General features: G+C 34.1%; 1 protein-coding gene across 1 annotated transcript in view; it reads left to right on the top strand.

The window, feature by feature from the left end:
* LOC5569106 (gamma-aminobutyric acid type B receptor subunit 1) overlaps positions 1–12,950 on the top strand; it is a 473,264-nt gene that overhangs the window by 26,145 nt on the left and 434,169 nt on the right. The window contains 1 exon segment of the mRNA XM_021844473.1: positions 166–1,142. Coding sequence (XP_021700165.1) covers positions 1,095–1,142 — 48 coding nt within the window. The 5' untranslated portion in view covers positions 166–1,094.

Below are 12,950 nucleotides of genomic sequence, written 5' to 3'. Positions count from 1 at the left end.
AAAACAAATTGCGTAAAATTGAATCTTTCTGTGCTCCAATCTGACCAATGATGGGCATCCTTTAGGGAACAGATCGCATCGCACCGGGAAGATGGGCAAACATTTTCTTCGGTGGAAAAAATGATTAATGTGAGTGTTTTTGCTTTTCTTTTTTTCATTTTCCAGGAAGGCCATCTCCGAGCTTTTATGCGTTATGGCAAACCATTAGAACCGTTGCCAGTCAGCCAACAAGCCTCCGTCTGAAGCAAAGACGAAAGGAAACACCGACGATGTTACGAAATGCAACAGCTCCAGCATGAGAAAAGTGGTCCTGTTTTCGAAGCGGTCGAGGACGAGTGAAAAAGTCATGTGCTTATCCATCTGCTAGGCTGGGAGAGGATGAACTGGTCAGAGTTGTGTTGGTGAGCGCCAGAATTGACTGAGCTTTGCTGAGAGTTCTAAAAAGGGAAAACTTCTCTGAGTGATCTGAGTTCCATTACGAAGGAAAATCGTGTTTAGCTGTGTGGGTTCAAATGGAAAAGTCATGGAAACGGTTCAAGCTCATGGCAAATGATTCATACGAGTTAGTCTTGGAGTGATGGTACAATGTGAAGGAAATCAGGCCGTTGAAATATAAGCTCAATGTGCCGTTCAGGTGTGCTCAAATGTGCTCTGTCTAGTGTACCCTGGTGGAAATTTTTTCTTTGCTTTGGATGATGAAAGTTTGCAATGCTTGGCTTGCATCAAAGAAAAAAAAAACAGGGGAAGTGAGAAGGAAGTGAAGGATATTCTATTCCCTCTAGTGCAAAAGTGATTAAACGTACTTGTCTCAATGTAATAGTATTTCACCTGAAATATTTGATGCTTGAAGAATGTGTGGTTAGTTTCGGGATTAACGAAGAATAAAATAGTAATCATTTAACTAGTGTTACCCTGTTGCTGTTAAATTAGATTAACAAAGTTCATGTTGGTGTTATGAATAGTGTTATTATCTGGTAAAACAACTTATTAATGCTAAGAAAACAAACAGTTAAAGTGAATACAATGCGAATGAAAGTGTGTTAAATGCATGTATTGTAATTCTGGAGTGTTGCGCAAAGATAAGCGGCCGCATAATGGGTAACCACGGTAGATCTTCATCGGCTAGAGTAGCATCCAGAAGTGTAAGTATAAAAGATTTTATCTCCATCATCAGTCATACTTGGAATACAACAATGTGGTAGCCCTACTGTTGGCTCTAGTTAGATAATCATATGATCGAATACCACACATTTGAATGTAACAAAATTTTGTAGTTAACGAATGCTATATTATAGGTGGGCTATAATATATAGTATTAGCAAAATTCAATTATCGCTAACCAGAAACGCTAAACTTAATTCTTCTAAAAAAAATACCTAAATTTTCTTTTAAGTAAGCGAAATATGCTTGATCACGCAAAAAAGTATTGAAATTTAAAGATTCTTCTTAATTTAGCGAAAATCTCAATTTATTTGGAATATTACAATTTACCTTATTTTGGGCTAATGTCTGATCGAAATTTAGTGTGGATTTTTTTTTGCAAACATTGCTTCATAGTCGGTATACCTAATAAATTCCTGTCTCGAAAATATTTATTTAAGCAGTTTATTTTTGCAGCCGTGATGCCATAAATACTGAGCCTTCGTGGCTATGCCTCATCGTGTTAAGGAGTGTGGGTTCGATTGATGCTTCAGACCGGAAAACTTTTAACGAAGAATGTCTATCGACTGTTGCATGCTAGTCCGTTGTATACTGAGGTGCTTCCTCCAAAGGACAATTCGTCCACTTACTTTCATCGCACGGAACAAAATAAAAATAGCAGCTTATTTGATTTTTCATGTGAGGTCGCAGCTATGCACATTGAAAAAAAAATATCTGAAGTGCACTATGGGCGATCAGATGGTCATTAATCGAAAATATGCCTTGTTCTGATAGGTTTTTCTTGTACATCATTGCATTATAAACATTTATGTTAAGGTCATTGAAACGGTATGTTAGAGTTTTTAGCAAAAATAAAGAATTCATGGAAACACAAGGTAAACGTTGAATGGAATATACTACATAATCGTAATATTTTATACACTGCTCGAAAGCTTACTAAAAAAAACGATCTTAGAAAAATAAAATTACATCTCATACTAATACCAGGCTGGAATTCATATCCAAAAAAAATCAATGATGTAAACTAAAGAATAGTGAAAATTTTAGCTGAACGTATTTGCAAGGGATAGATAGCCGTATTGGTGAACGCGCAGCTATTTAGCAAGACCAAGTTGGGGTTCATGGGTTCGAAGAATTTTTTGGAGCACCGGATTTCTCGGATTTTCTCAACTTCCCAGGGCATTGAGTATCTGGGTGCCACATGATATACTCTCCCGTGCATATGATTGGGTTCACCCCCTAAAAAACATACAAAATTATTTTGTCCATATCTCTGTGATTACTCATCCAATTGAAACTCTCTATGGCGCATTCGAAAGGCAAGGAGTTATTCTTACTTCGTAGTTATCTTTCAAAAAACATTTTTCGAATTTTGTATACTACTGTATAAAACTGAAAACTATTCAAAATCAAAGAAACAGTCATTCAAGACATCGTGCAAAAGTTTGGGTTCACCTGAACTTACTTAAAACGCAAAAATTCTGTGAAATCTCAAACCAATCATGTACGTGCCATCACTTGTCATTGAAAAATCTGTGAGCTATTAAAATTGGTTGAAAAATGGCAGAGATATTGACAAAAATGATTTGCGTGCGGCTCAGGTGATCCCAAACTTTTGCACGATTTGTATCATACTCAGGGGTGAACCCAAACTTTTGCACGATGACTTGTATAACTGTTTCTTTGATTTTAAATAGTTTTTAGATTTTTCCGCCAAAATGTCGTGAGTGCTGTTCAAAAAATATAAAGATTACACATTGCTTTAAATTTTTGGTCGATGCATTACTGAAAAAACAGCCATATTTGTTCAGTGTGTTTATTTTAAATGTCTCAATTTTAAATAAAAATTCAGTACCGTAAAATGGGGTGTTAAGGGATGAAAAAAAAATTCCATTTAAAATTCGAGCAACTTCTAGTATGCCAATAATTGAACAAAATACAGTTCTACCATTCTCCCGGCGTGTATATCAAAAGCCAATTACAATGAAGACGATCCTATGGCAGATTTCTGAGATAATCATGAAAATGTGTGATTTTTGGCGAAAATGCAAAATGGGGTGTTAAGGAATTTGAGCCTTGTATATAAAACTATATTTTGCCAAAAGCAAAAAAAAAATATTGTTTTGGTCAACATCGTTGATGTGTCCCTTCAACTCTGAAGGCCTTGTTCAATCTTAAGATGATATTACTTAAATATAATTCAAATTGGAACTCCGGAAAACGCTAACCGTTTTATTTCAACTGCTAAATCTCTCATACCTATTGATTCTATTTTTAAGCAAGCTATCAGTGCATCGCACAATTGTCTTGAAAAGATTTTTATCCTTATATGCAGTATTCGTATCCTAGAACAGTGCAGAGCAATCTTATCATGACTTGTCAAAATAAGGATAATTTCAACAAGCTTTAAGTGTGAATAGGGTAAGTGTCCAATTTGCCTTTTAAATAAAGCACCACACCAAATTAGAGTTGCTTAATATCAATAGTATCAGCTGATGGCTGATGCTCTAAAACTATCAATATCCCTTGCGAGCTATCAATATCACTTTGATTTGACAACCAACAGCATTGATGCGACATCGCACTCTAGATCATAATCACTGCAGAATGAGTGATCATGTGGTAATTATCCCTGCTTTTAAGGTTTTTCAGTAAGCAATACGTAATTTCAATCTGTTTGCAGCACTGTCAAAAAAATCATACTGATAAATTGCCCTTTTATTTGCCTAATTTTAGGCTACACTTATCCCATCAGTGATATCCATAGTACATCGCCATCAGTGCACTAGTGATGAAGTAGACAACATGATATTGATGTGATATGGAATGATTCGAATTGTATCTCAGTCGGCCTGTACAAATCCGCAAATTTTAAGCGTTGTTATTGATAGCGAGCAACTCTGCACCAAATAACGAATTTGCATGTAACACCCAGTGGCATGATCGGGAAAAATCCTAACGAAAATTTTCCAATATAGAGCGGAAATCGCTCACACTATACCGCACACTATATATTTTCCAAAAAGAGCTCGGAAATAACCTTATATTATATTTTTTTATCTAGGACCTAGGTAATGCTTAAAAGAAAAAATAGCTCCAAAACCATCTCAAATAAGATAATCATTCCTATATGCAAACTTTTCACCAATGTGAACAACTTTTGAAAATATTATCATGAAAAACCCATATTCATATTAATCAGTTTTTATCTACATTTTCCTACCAATTTTACCAAATTTTGAAATAAGTCATATTTGGTGATATTTAGTGACTTACTAAATAGATCCCTTAACACTACATTGCAGTTCAACTTCACGGAACAACTCAAAACTATATTAAAAAATATTACTGCATAAATTTGATGAGTTTAGTTACTTAGAAAAGTTAGAATAGATAATTCCTTAACACCCCACTTATTTTCAAAACGAGACTTTTTTCATAAAAGTTTCTAAAAATCGAAACCCAGACATCATTTTAAGAAGTTTTTGTCTGCACTATGATCTCAATTAAATTTCCTTATCTTCTACCATACTTGCTAATTTTTCTCAAATATAATTCATGGTTTTGTAGATAAATGTATTTAGACCATAAAATTTGAAGAAAAATGTTTTGAAAGGTTTTCAATTTCTAGAAACCACAACACTTCATATTAATAAACAGCTCCTATTATATAACGCAGTTCACAATCCTCTGAACAAATCGAGCATTTCAGATGACTTATATATCGACTTTCTAGGTTTCTGTGATTTGTCGAACTTGATTGAGAAGTTCAATCCCTTAAAACCCCACGAGTCCTTAACACCCCATTTTACGGTATACAAAATTCAGAAACTGTTTTTGTAAAATACATACAAAGTAAGAATAGCTCATTGTCTTTCAAATGCGCGATAGAGAGTTTCAATTGGACGTGTAATCACATAAATATGGACAAAATACTTTTGTATGCTTTTTAGGGGGTGGTAAATGCAATGGTTAATTGGCAGATAAAACTCTTTGTTTATAACTGTAGAAGTACTCATAGATCATTTCAGGGGATAATTGAATATTTTAAAATGATTCATATCATCATTGCTATGCAAGTTGCAAAGTTGTAAAAAGACGTATGTCAGATTAACATTTCAGTCGTCGCGCTGTTGTATTTTGTTCAACACTGGTGAAAATAGCTCGCTTTTCGCTCACAACAGCAGCGTGGTGGTTCTGACCGCGCGACGACTGGAAGGTTAAGAAAAATTAAAAGGTAGGAAGAGAGCAAAAGAGAGAGATATATAAAATAAAAATATTTTGCCAGAGTCATGAATTCGGGAGCAATTGCCTCTTATGGATTTAGCATTTTTTAATTTAATAACACTTAGTTGTTCGAAAATATTTGAATTATAATTATTGAATTGAAAGCGGATAGATATGAGTACATACACCAACTTATTCGAACAAATACATGTTTTGTCTTGTGTTTGTTCCGATAGTGTAGCGATTGCTATGACAGTGACCAAATGTTTACGTCAATTCATGCATATTCTATAAACTGACAATTTACTCAGATGAAATGATGTATACGTTTTTAGCAAGATTAAAGTTCAATTGATTGTAGATGAACATTGACTTGTTCTTATTAATTATAAAAAAATATATATGTTTTCTTCACATTGGTTGAAAATTTTCCTGTCACAATCTCTTAGTTTCGTGAATATCAACATCAGTCTAGAGACCTCACTAGTAGACGGTGGTTGTGGAAATACTTCCAGAAGCAATATCTTCAAACATTTTGAAATTATACCTATATTGATATGACTCCGGAGGCATCCGAAATTAGCCACTTTCCCCGAAGAACCTACTATACAGTGGTCATGGCAGCCGGTTATTCCGAAAATGCTTCCGAAAGCATTGTTTTAAAAAATCTTGAATTTTGTTACCCATATTGACATGGCCCCCGATTGTTCCAAATTGGACACCTCCGCCAGGTAACCTGAAACCTATTATAGAGTAATCAGTGTATCTAATGGTTCTGCACATGCTCCCGGAAGCATCTTCTTAAAGTATGATGTTCAGTTGAATATGGTTCCGGATAATGTATTAAATTTAGAAAAAAACATACATGGTTGACCATATTTTCCAGAACCAGTTTTACAGAAATGGTAATATTGTGGAAGATTTCAAACGATATTTATAAGTCTACCGATATTAAATTTTCAATTGGTTCTAGTTTCAAGGAAAATCGTTATCTTCAATAGTAACCTAAAACTTTGAATAAAATCTTGTTTTTAATTAATAACACAATAGAGCCATTTCTTGCTGCTACTTCGGCAAATTTTCCAGCTCAAATAACGGCTGTATCACATTTAAACTTCAATTTAACAAATTTTAACCCTGACTCTTTTAATGATGTTTGACGTTCGCTTAGTCGACAAAAATGCCACAGGAGTCGTTTCTATCTGATTTCTTAACACTGGGATTGTTCGTACTTGACATTGCGGAAAGGACACGGAAAACATAGTTGGAGTTTAAGCCAAAGGGTGTGACAAAATCACAAAAAATCGGAAAATTTTGTTTGGACTTCAAACAAACGAGAAACATTTAAAAATTGGGTAAATATGTTTTTTTTATTTCTTTTTTAATATCATTCCAAACATTACATTCATTTCTTATATCTAGCTGTTCTGTGTTATTATACAACACTATCATCCTAATTTGATAAAACAAATTTACGATTTTATTAACATTTTGTTAACAAGATATTACACTTCATTTGCCGTAGCAGTTCAAATTTTTTACAGGTGAGTTGATTTCACCTGCTTATAAGAGAAAAAAACATGTTTTCAATTCACTTAACCTAACTCAATCTAAATATATAACGTATTAATCGTGGCAATAGAAGATTGTAACGATTTTTGCCTGAAATTATTAATTATTTTATTTGACATTTGTTCCAATGTTTGAACATTGGGTATTCTATTTTGTAACTCATTGGTACTATGCCAGGAGGAAGTTTCAGAATGATTTTCAAAATTTAATTTTGAATTCTCTGCAGAGCTTTCTTCCTGGTATTACAACAGCTAGTCCATATTGGTAAAGCATACAACATGGCTGACTGAAAATTTGTTTGAATATCAAAATCTTGTTCTTAAGACAAAGTTTTGATTTTCTATTAATAAGGGGATAGAGACATTTTACATATTTGTTACATTTGGCTTGAATGCCCTCAATGTGATTTTTGAAAGTTAAATTCTTATCTCGCATGAGCCCTAGATACTTCATCGTGACAACATGTCTACTTGAAGGTTTCAAATAAAGAGCTTTTGGTTTATATGGGAATATTATTAGTTGAGTTTTGGAAGCATTAGGAGAAATCTTCCATTTTTGCAAGTATGAAGAAAAAATATCCAAACTACATATTTCGCAATCGACTACAGATGTCACGCAAGCTTCGTCTTTTGACAGAGAGGCCTGTGTCATCCGCAAACAAGGATTTTTGACAACCCTGAGGTAACTCAGGTAAGTCAGATGTGAAAATATTGTATTGGTCCCAAAATGCTACCTTAAGGAACACCAGCGCTTACAGGAAGTCTTTCAGACCTGGAGTTCTGATAATTAACCTGAAGTATACGATTTGACAGATAACCTTGAATTGTTCTAACAATGTACGTTGGAAAATTATTTGTATTTATTTTACGATCAAGCCTTCATGCCAAACACTGTCGAATGCTTTTTCTATGTCTAGAAGAGCTATACCAGTAGAATAGCCTTCAAATTTGTTGGAACAGATCAAATTTGTTACACGTAAAAGTTGATGAGTGGTCGAATGTTCATCGCGGAATCCGAACTGTTTATTGGCAAAAATTGAATTTTCGTTGATGTGGACCATCATTCTGTTCAAAATGACCTTTTCAAAAAGTTTACTGATGGAGGAAAGCAAACTGATTGGACGATAGCTAGAAGCTTCTGCAGGATTTTTGTCTGATTTCAAAATTGGTACAACCTTAGCATTTTTCCATTTGTCAGGAAAATATGCTAATCGAAAACATTTGTTGAATGTATCAAATAAGAATGATAAGCTACTTTCTGGAAGTTTCTTGATGAGGATGTAGAAAATTCCATCATCGCCAGGAGCTTTCATATTTTGCAGTCTCCCAGGAATTTTCAAAAACGTTCTCTTGTTTGAGAATATTTTCGAAGTCCTGAGTAACTTGATTTTCAATTGGACTAGTAAGTCCTAAATTTAAATTGTGTGTGCTTTCAAACTGCCTAGTAAGTTTTTGAGCTTTTTCGCAATTAGTAAGTTAATTTATTTTTCTCTTTCAATGCCGGTATTGGCTTCTGAGGTTTTTTTTTCAAAATTTTAGATAATTTCCAAATTACAAACAATTGAGATATTTTATTTTCAAAATTTTTGTTTCTAATTTTGAAAAACGTTTCTTAATTTCTTTCTGCAAATCCTGCCATATAATTTCCATAGCAGGATCTCGAGTGCGTTGAAATTGCTCACGTTTTCAAGACGGATCAAGAGTTTAAGATCATCGTCTATAATCACGGATTCAAATTTTACTTCACATTTTGGAGGGTAAATATGTGTTTCTGGTCTAAACTTAAGCATTTAGTGCTAAAATTGGAACAGAGCTTTAGGAACTTATACAACACATTAAAATACAAGCGTCAGAAAGAATGTGATTTAGGCACGATCTCGCAAAACCGGAACATCTGAGGAGTCCGGTGGCTAATATGTATGGCCGAGCATATGATTTAAACACGATAAAATTTGTCTTCGAATGCTTTGGGATACATCCTATGTCATCCTTTTCGAAAAGTTGTAATCATTTGGATTAGGGCAAAATTTCGCCTATCTCAATAATTTTGTTTATCCCTTGTAGGTACCATAGCAATAGAACGCAAGGCTATGATACAGATAATATTCCACGTGGAATGTAATGCCAAAGTAACAAAATGATGTATAAATGATTTTACACAGCCTGATAAAACCTATAAATCTAGCACTTTAATTGAAATTGGTCCTGAGATATACATAGTGGTACAGATCTGCGTAGAAATCCAGTAGCGAGACAGTTATGGATAGAAACTCAACAATGGGACAAATTGACTTGGTATGCTTTTCATATAGTATAAGTATATTTTTTGAAATTGTTTTCTAATAATACATGTTAAAATAGACTATTTGACTACTATATTTGAACGGATTTTATTGGTCGTGATTCTAGGAAGAAATAAACCATAAAAATTTGGTTCAAAGTAAGTGTTTTTAGTTATATGTAACCTCTGGGCGGAGTTTTGAATGAAAAGATCGTCGAAATTTTAAGTTACACCTTTTCTGAAGTGTAACTATTAAATGCACTAATTTTTAATCTATTTAAAATTAGGCATTATAATACCGGTGAGCATGTTCAAATGTTTTCAATGACACATTGAACTTACATGCCGTAGGCCCAAGCAATATAAGGCATTACAGAGCCAATTTTGTATTATTATCAATAGTCATTAAATATAGTTATTACCCAACAAGCTTCCTGGCTAACTTTGTACTGCCCCAGAACTTGAACCTCAAAGGCTGAGTAAAGCACTATTGGCCAAACTATGGCACTCTAGATCACTATCAATACTTTTGGGGTCATTTGTAGTATACATTACAACATTTAGATTTTTCACAAATCAATTATTTTACCTGTGGCTGGTCTTTTCGATCTCACAAACACATAAGATTCCTGGATGAATATAATAGTGAAAGATTTTTTTTTTTTTTTTTTTTTTAACTTTATTAACGAGATTTTTAGCCCTGGGCTAGTTCATCTCGGGACCAACGGCTTTACTTCCCTTCCGAAGGAAGTCGTCACAACAATTTTTTTGTCAGTGACTATCTCGGGGATGGGATTCGATCCCAGGTCCTCGGCGTGAGAGGCGTGTGTTCTAACCACTACACCAGGTCCGTCCCCAGTGAAAGAATTGTATAAATCAATCAACCCATTCTCAAGCCAACTCGTAAAGAGTAAGCCTCAATACTTGAAATACGCTTAAGAAAAGTAAGAAATATGTTTGGATTCATTGATTTTAAAATCGAAACTCTTGCAGAGTTTAATTTTACATGTCTTCTTTAAATATCAATACTCAACTTAAACCTCTCTTGAGAAGTAGAACGTATTCCATATTTTGTTGATCTTTTCATTCAAAACTTCGCCTAGAAGTTACAAATAACTAAAAACACCAAATTTGAACCAAATTTCGATGGTATATTGATTTTGATAATCACGGCCAATACAAATCCGTTCACATATCTTAGATTTCCTTTGAATTTGTGGACTTATACAATCAAAAGGGCGTAGCTTCGCAACGGGCCCTACGTTTTTTTTTTTTTTTTAATTTTGCCCAGACATGCAGCTTAGCTATAGAAAACGGCTGGTAAGCACAGATTTGATGGAGATTTTTTTCTGATAATAACGGCCAGGGGTGCACCGTGGGATCCTATTCTTGGCTCTTTTGATTCACTTCGGCAGTGGGATTTTTTTTTTGAAAGTTACTGATCTCATGTTTGGCCACAACATGCGTCCTGTTGAAGTGCTTCTTTTTGCAAAGTTTCACACGGCCGAGAAAAACTCCCCATGCCGAAGTGAATCATGGAAGTGCCCAAGTAGCTATGCATCCTATATGACATAAGACACAAACATATTTTTGGCCGCAGGGCTATATGGAAACTGCCCATAGTGAAGTGTATTGGGTTTTAATAAACTTTTGGAATTAATCGAATTTGGCCAATACTGGGCACAAAGTTTGAGTCACAGTATTTTTCACAGATAAATTGTCTAAACTGTAGACCTAGGTGGGACAAAAGTTCCATTTCAGTGAAATGATCAATATTTCTCAAAATTTCTCCAAAATTACGTCAATTGTAGTACACTTAAAAATATCAATTTTTTATAATACTAAGATAACATAATTATCTTTGAAAATATTATATAAACATTTATTGTTGCTTAAGTTTCACGGTAAAACTTAACATTTTTGCTAAACTTTTAGAGAATATGTACATTTTAAGCAACTTATTAAGCATCTTCTAAACATTTAGGCAAAAACTAACATTCTTCAAAGCATCGTTGATAGGTCTAAATACGCTCGTACATAAAAAACGGATTGAACATAATTTTTTTTTTATCCCATGCGATAAAAAATAGACCGGATGATACAATTTTCACATCTAGAATTACCGGATAGCCAAAAGTTTTCCATATCTCAATCTATTTTTATGACTTCTGGAGTGAAAGTCTTTTACACGAACGACATTTTAAGTTCCAAACATTGGCTGAATTATTATACTTGTTCTTCGTGTTATTTTATTTATCTTCATCTATGATAGTTTTTTTGGATATCAGAATAATTATTCGGCATGTTTTCGAACTCAATAATGTCAATTTGTGGAAAAAAATAGAATATTGAGCTTAAACATTTTTGGGTTTGCTGATGCATTATGTATAATCTTGATACAAAAATGACATAATTGAATACCTGAGAAGCAGGATTTTTTTAACGAGGACCTAAAATCAAGACAAAAATAGAAGAAAAATGTTTAGTTACTCATAGACGATGCCAATGAGATAAATCTGATTTTTCGATGATTTGATTAAAGTAGCCAAATTCAAAAGAGTAAAAAAGAAAAAAGGAAATGTTTTTAAAACCATTTACTTAAATCGGTAAATACCATTGCTCACCTACTTTTTGAAGCAAATCTCACTCATCACGTGAAGAAACAGTAAATTTTGCAAATTGTATCTAGTTTTAGCAAAAATTGAATTCCAATGATGTGTGCATATGGTGCCTTGGTTTCAACGAGAGTTTTCCTTTCAATTTAACAGCAAAATATTCATTTTGTTCATACTGCAACTCGAGTTATGTGGGTAACAAAAGCTATAAAACAACCGAGAATATCTCTTCAATTCATTCAGTTTCTTTAGGGATGGGAATGTTTTTTTATGATGGATGATGGGTGATTAGACCATATGATACCACCACTGTGATAAGCGGTTTGGTCGAAAGTTACTGGTGTAGTGTTAAAGAACCTTCGGTGAACTGTTTGTTCATATTCTTGAGACAGTAGATGAGGCTTTGACGATTGAGGTTGTCGTTATATAGGATTACAGAGAATGAATAGAGTAAAATTAAAGCAACAGAGTTACTATTCCAATGATAACGTTTTAAATCAAACGGAGTCGCGATACGATAGTTGCTCCTCGAAGCAATTTATTTTTAAAAAGGATTCTGCAAGCCAAAACACTGAAATATTCAGATAAAACTGTGTTATGCGATTTTTTATTTAGTTGATATGTGGTAACTTTAATCACCCCTGAAATCATAGCCCCTGAAGCCAACTCTAACATGTAATTTACTTCTTGAGTTATTTCAAAATTAAAAGCATCTTGAACCGTGGGCCTTCCTTACGCGAGTGGTTAGAGTCCGCGGCTACAAAGCAAGCCATGCTGAAGGTATCTGGGTTCGATTGCCGGTCGGTCCAGGATCTTGACGTAATGGAAATTTCCTTGACTTCCCTGGGCATAGAGTACAATTCGTACCTGCCACACGATATACGAATGCGAAAATGGAAACTTTGGCAAAGAAAGCTCTCAGTTAATAACTGTGGAAGTGCTCATTGAACACTAAGCTGAGAAGCAGGCTCTGTCCGAATGAGGACGTTAATGCCAAGAAGAAGAAAAAGAAGGATTTGCTGATGCATTCAACAACGAAACAAAAACATTTTTTAAGTCAAATCGTTAATAGATGTGAATAGATTTCGTATACCA

This window comes from Aedes aegypti, chromosome 2 (genome assembly GCF_002204515.2).
Source record: "Aedes aegypti strain LVP_AGWG chromosome 2, AaegL5.0 Primary Assembly, whole genome shotgun sequence".
Classification (NCBI taxonomy): domain Eukaryota; kingdom Metazoa; phylum Arthropoda; class Insecta; order Diptera; family Culicidae; genus Aedes; species Aedes aegypti.
Note: the sequence above shows the minus strand (reverse complement) of the source record. Positions and strands in the feature narration are given on the sequence as shown.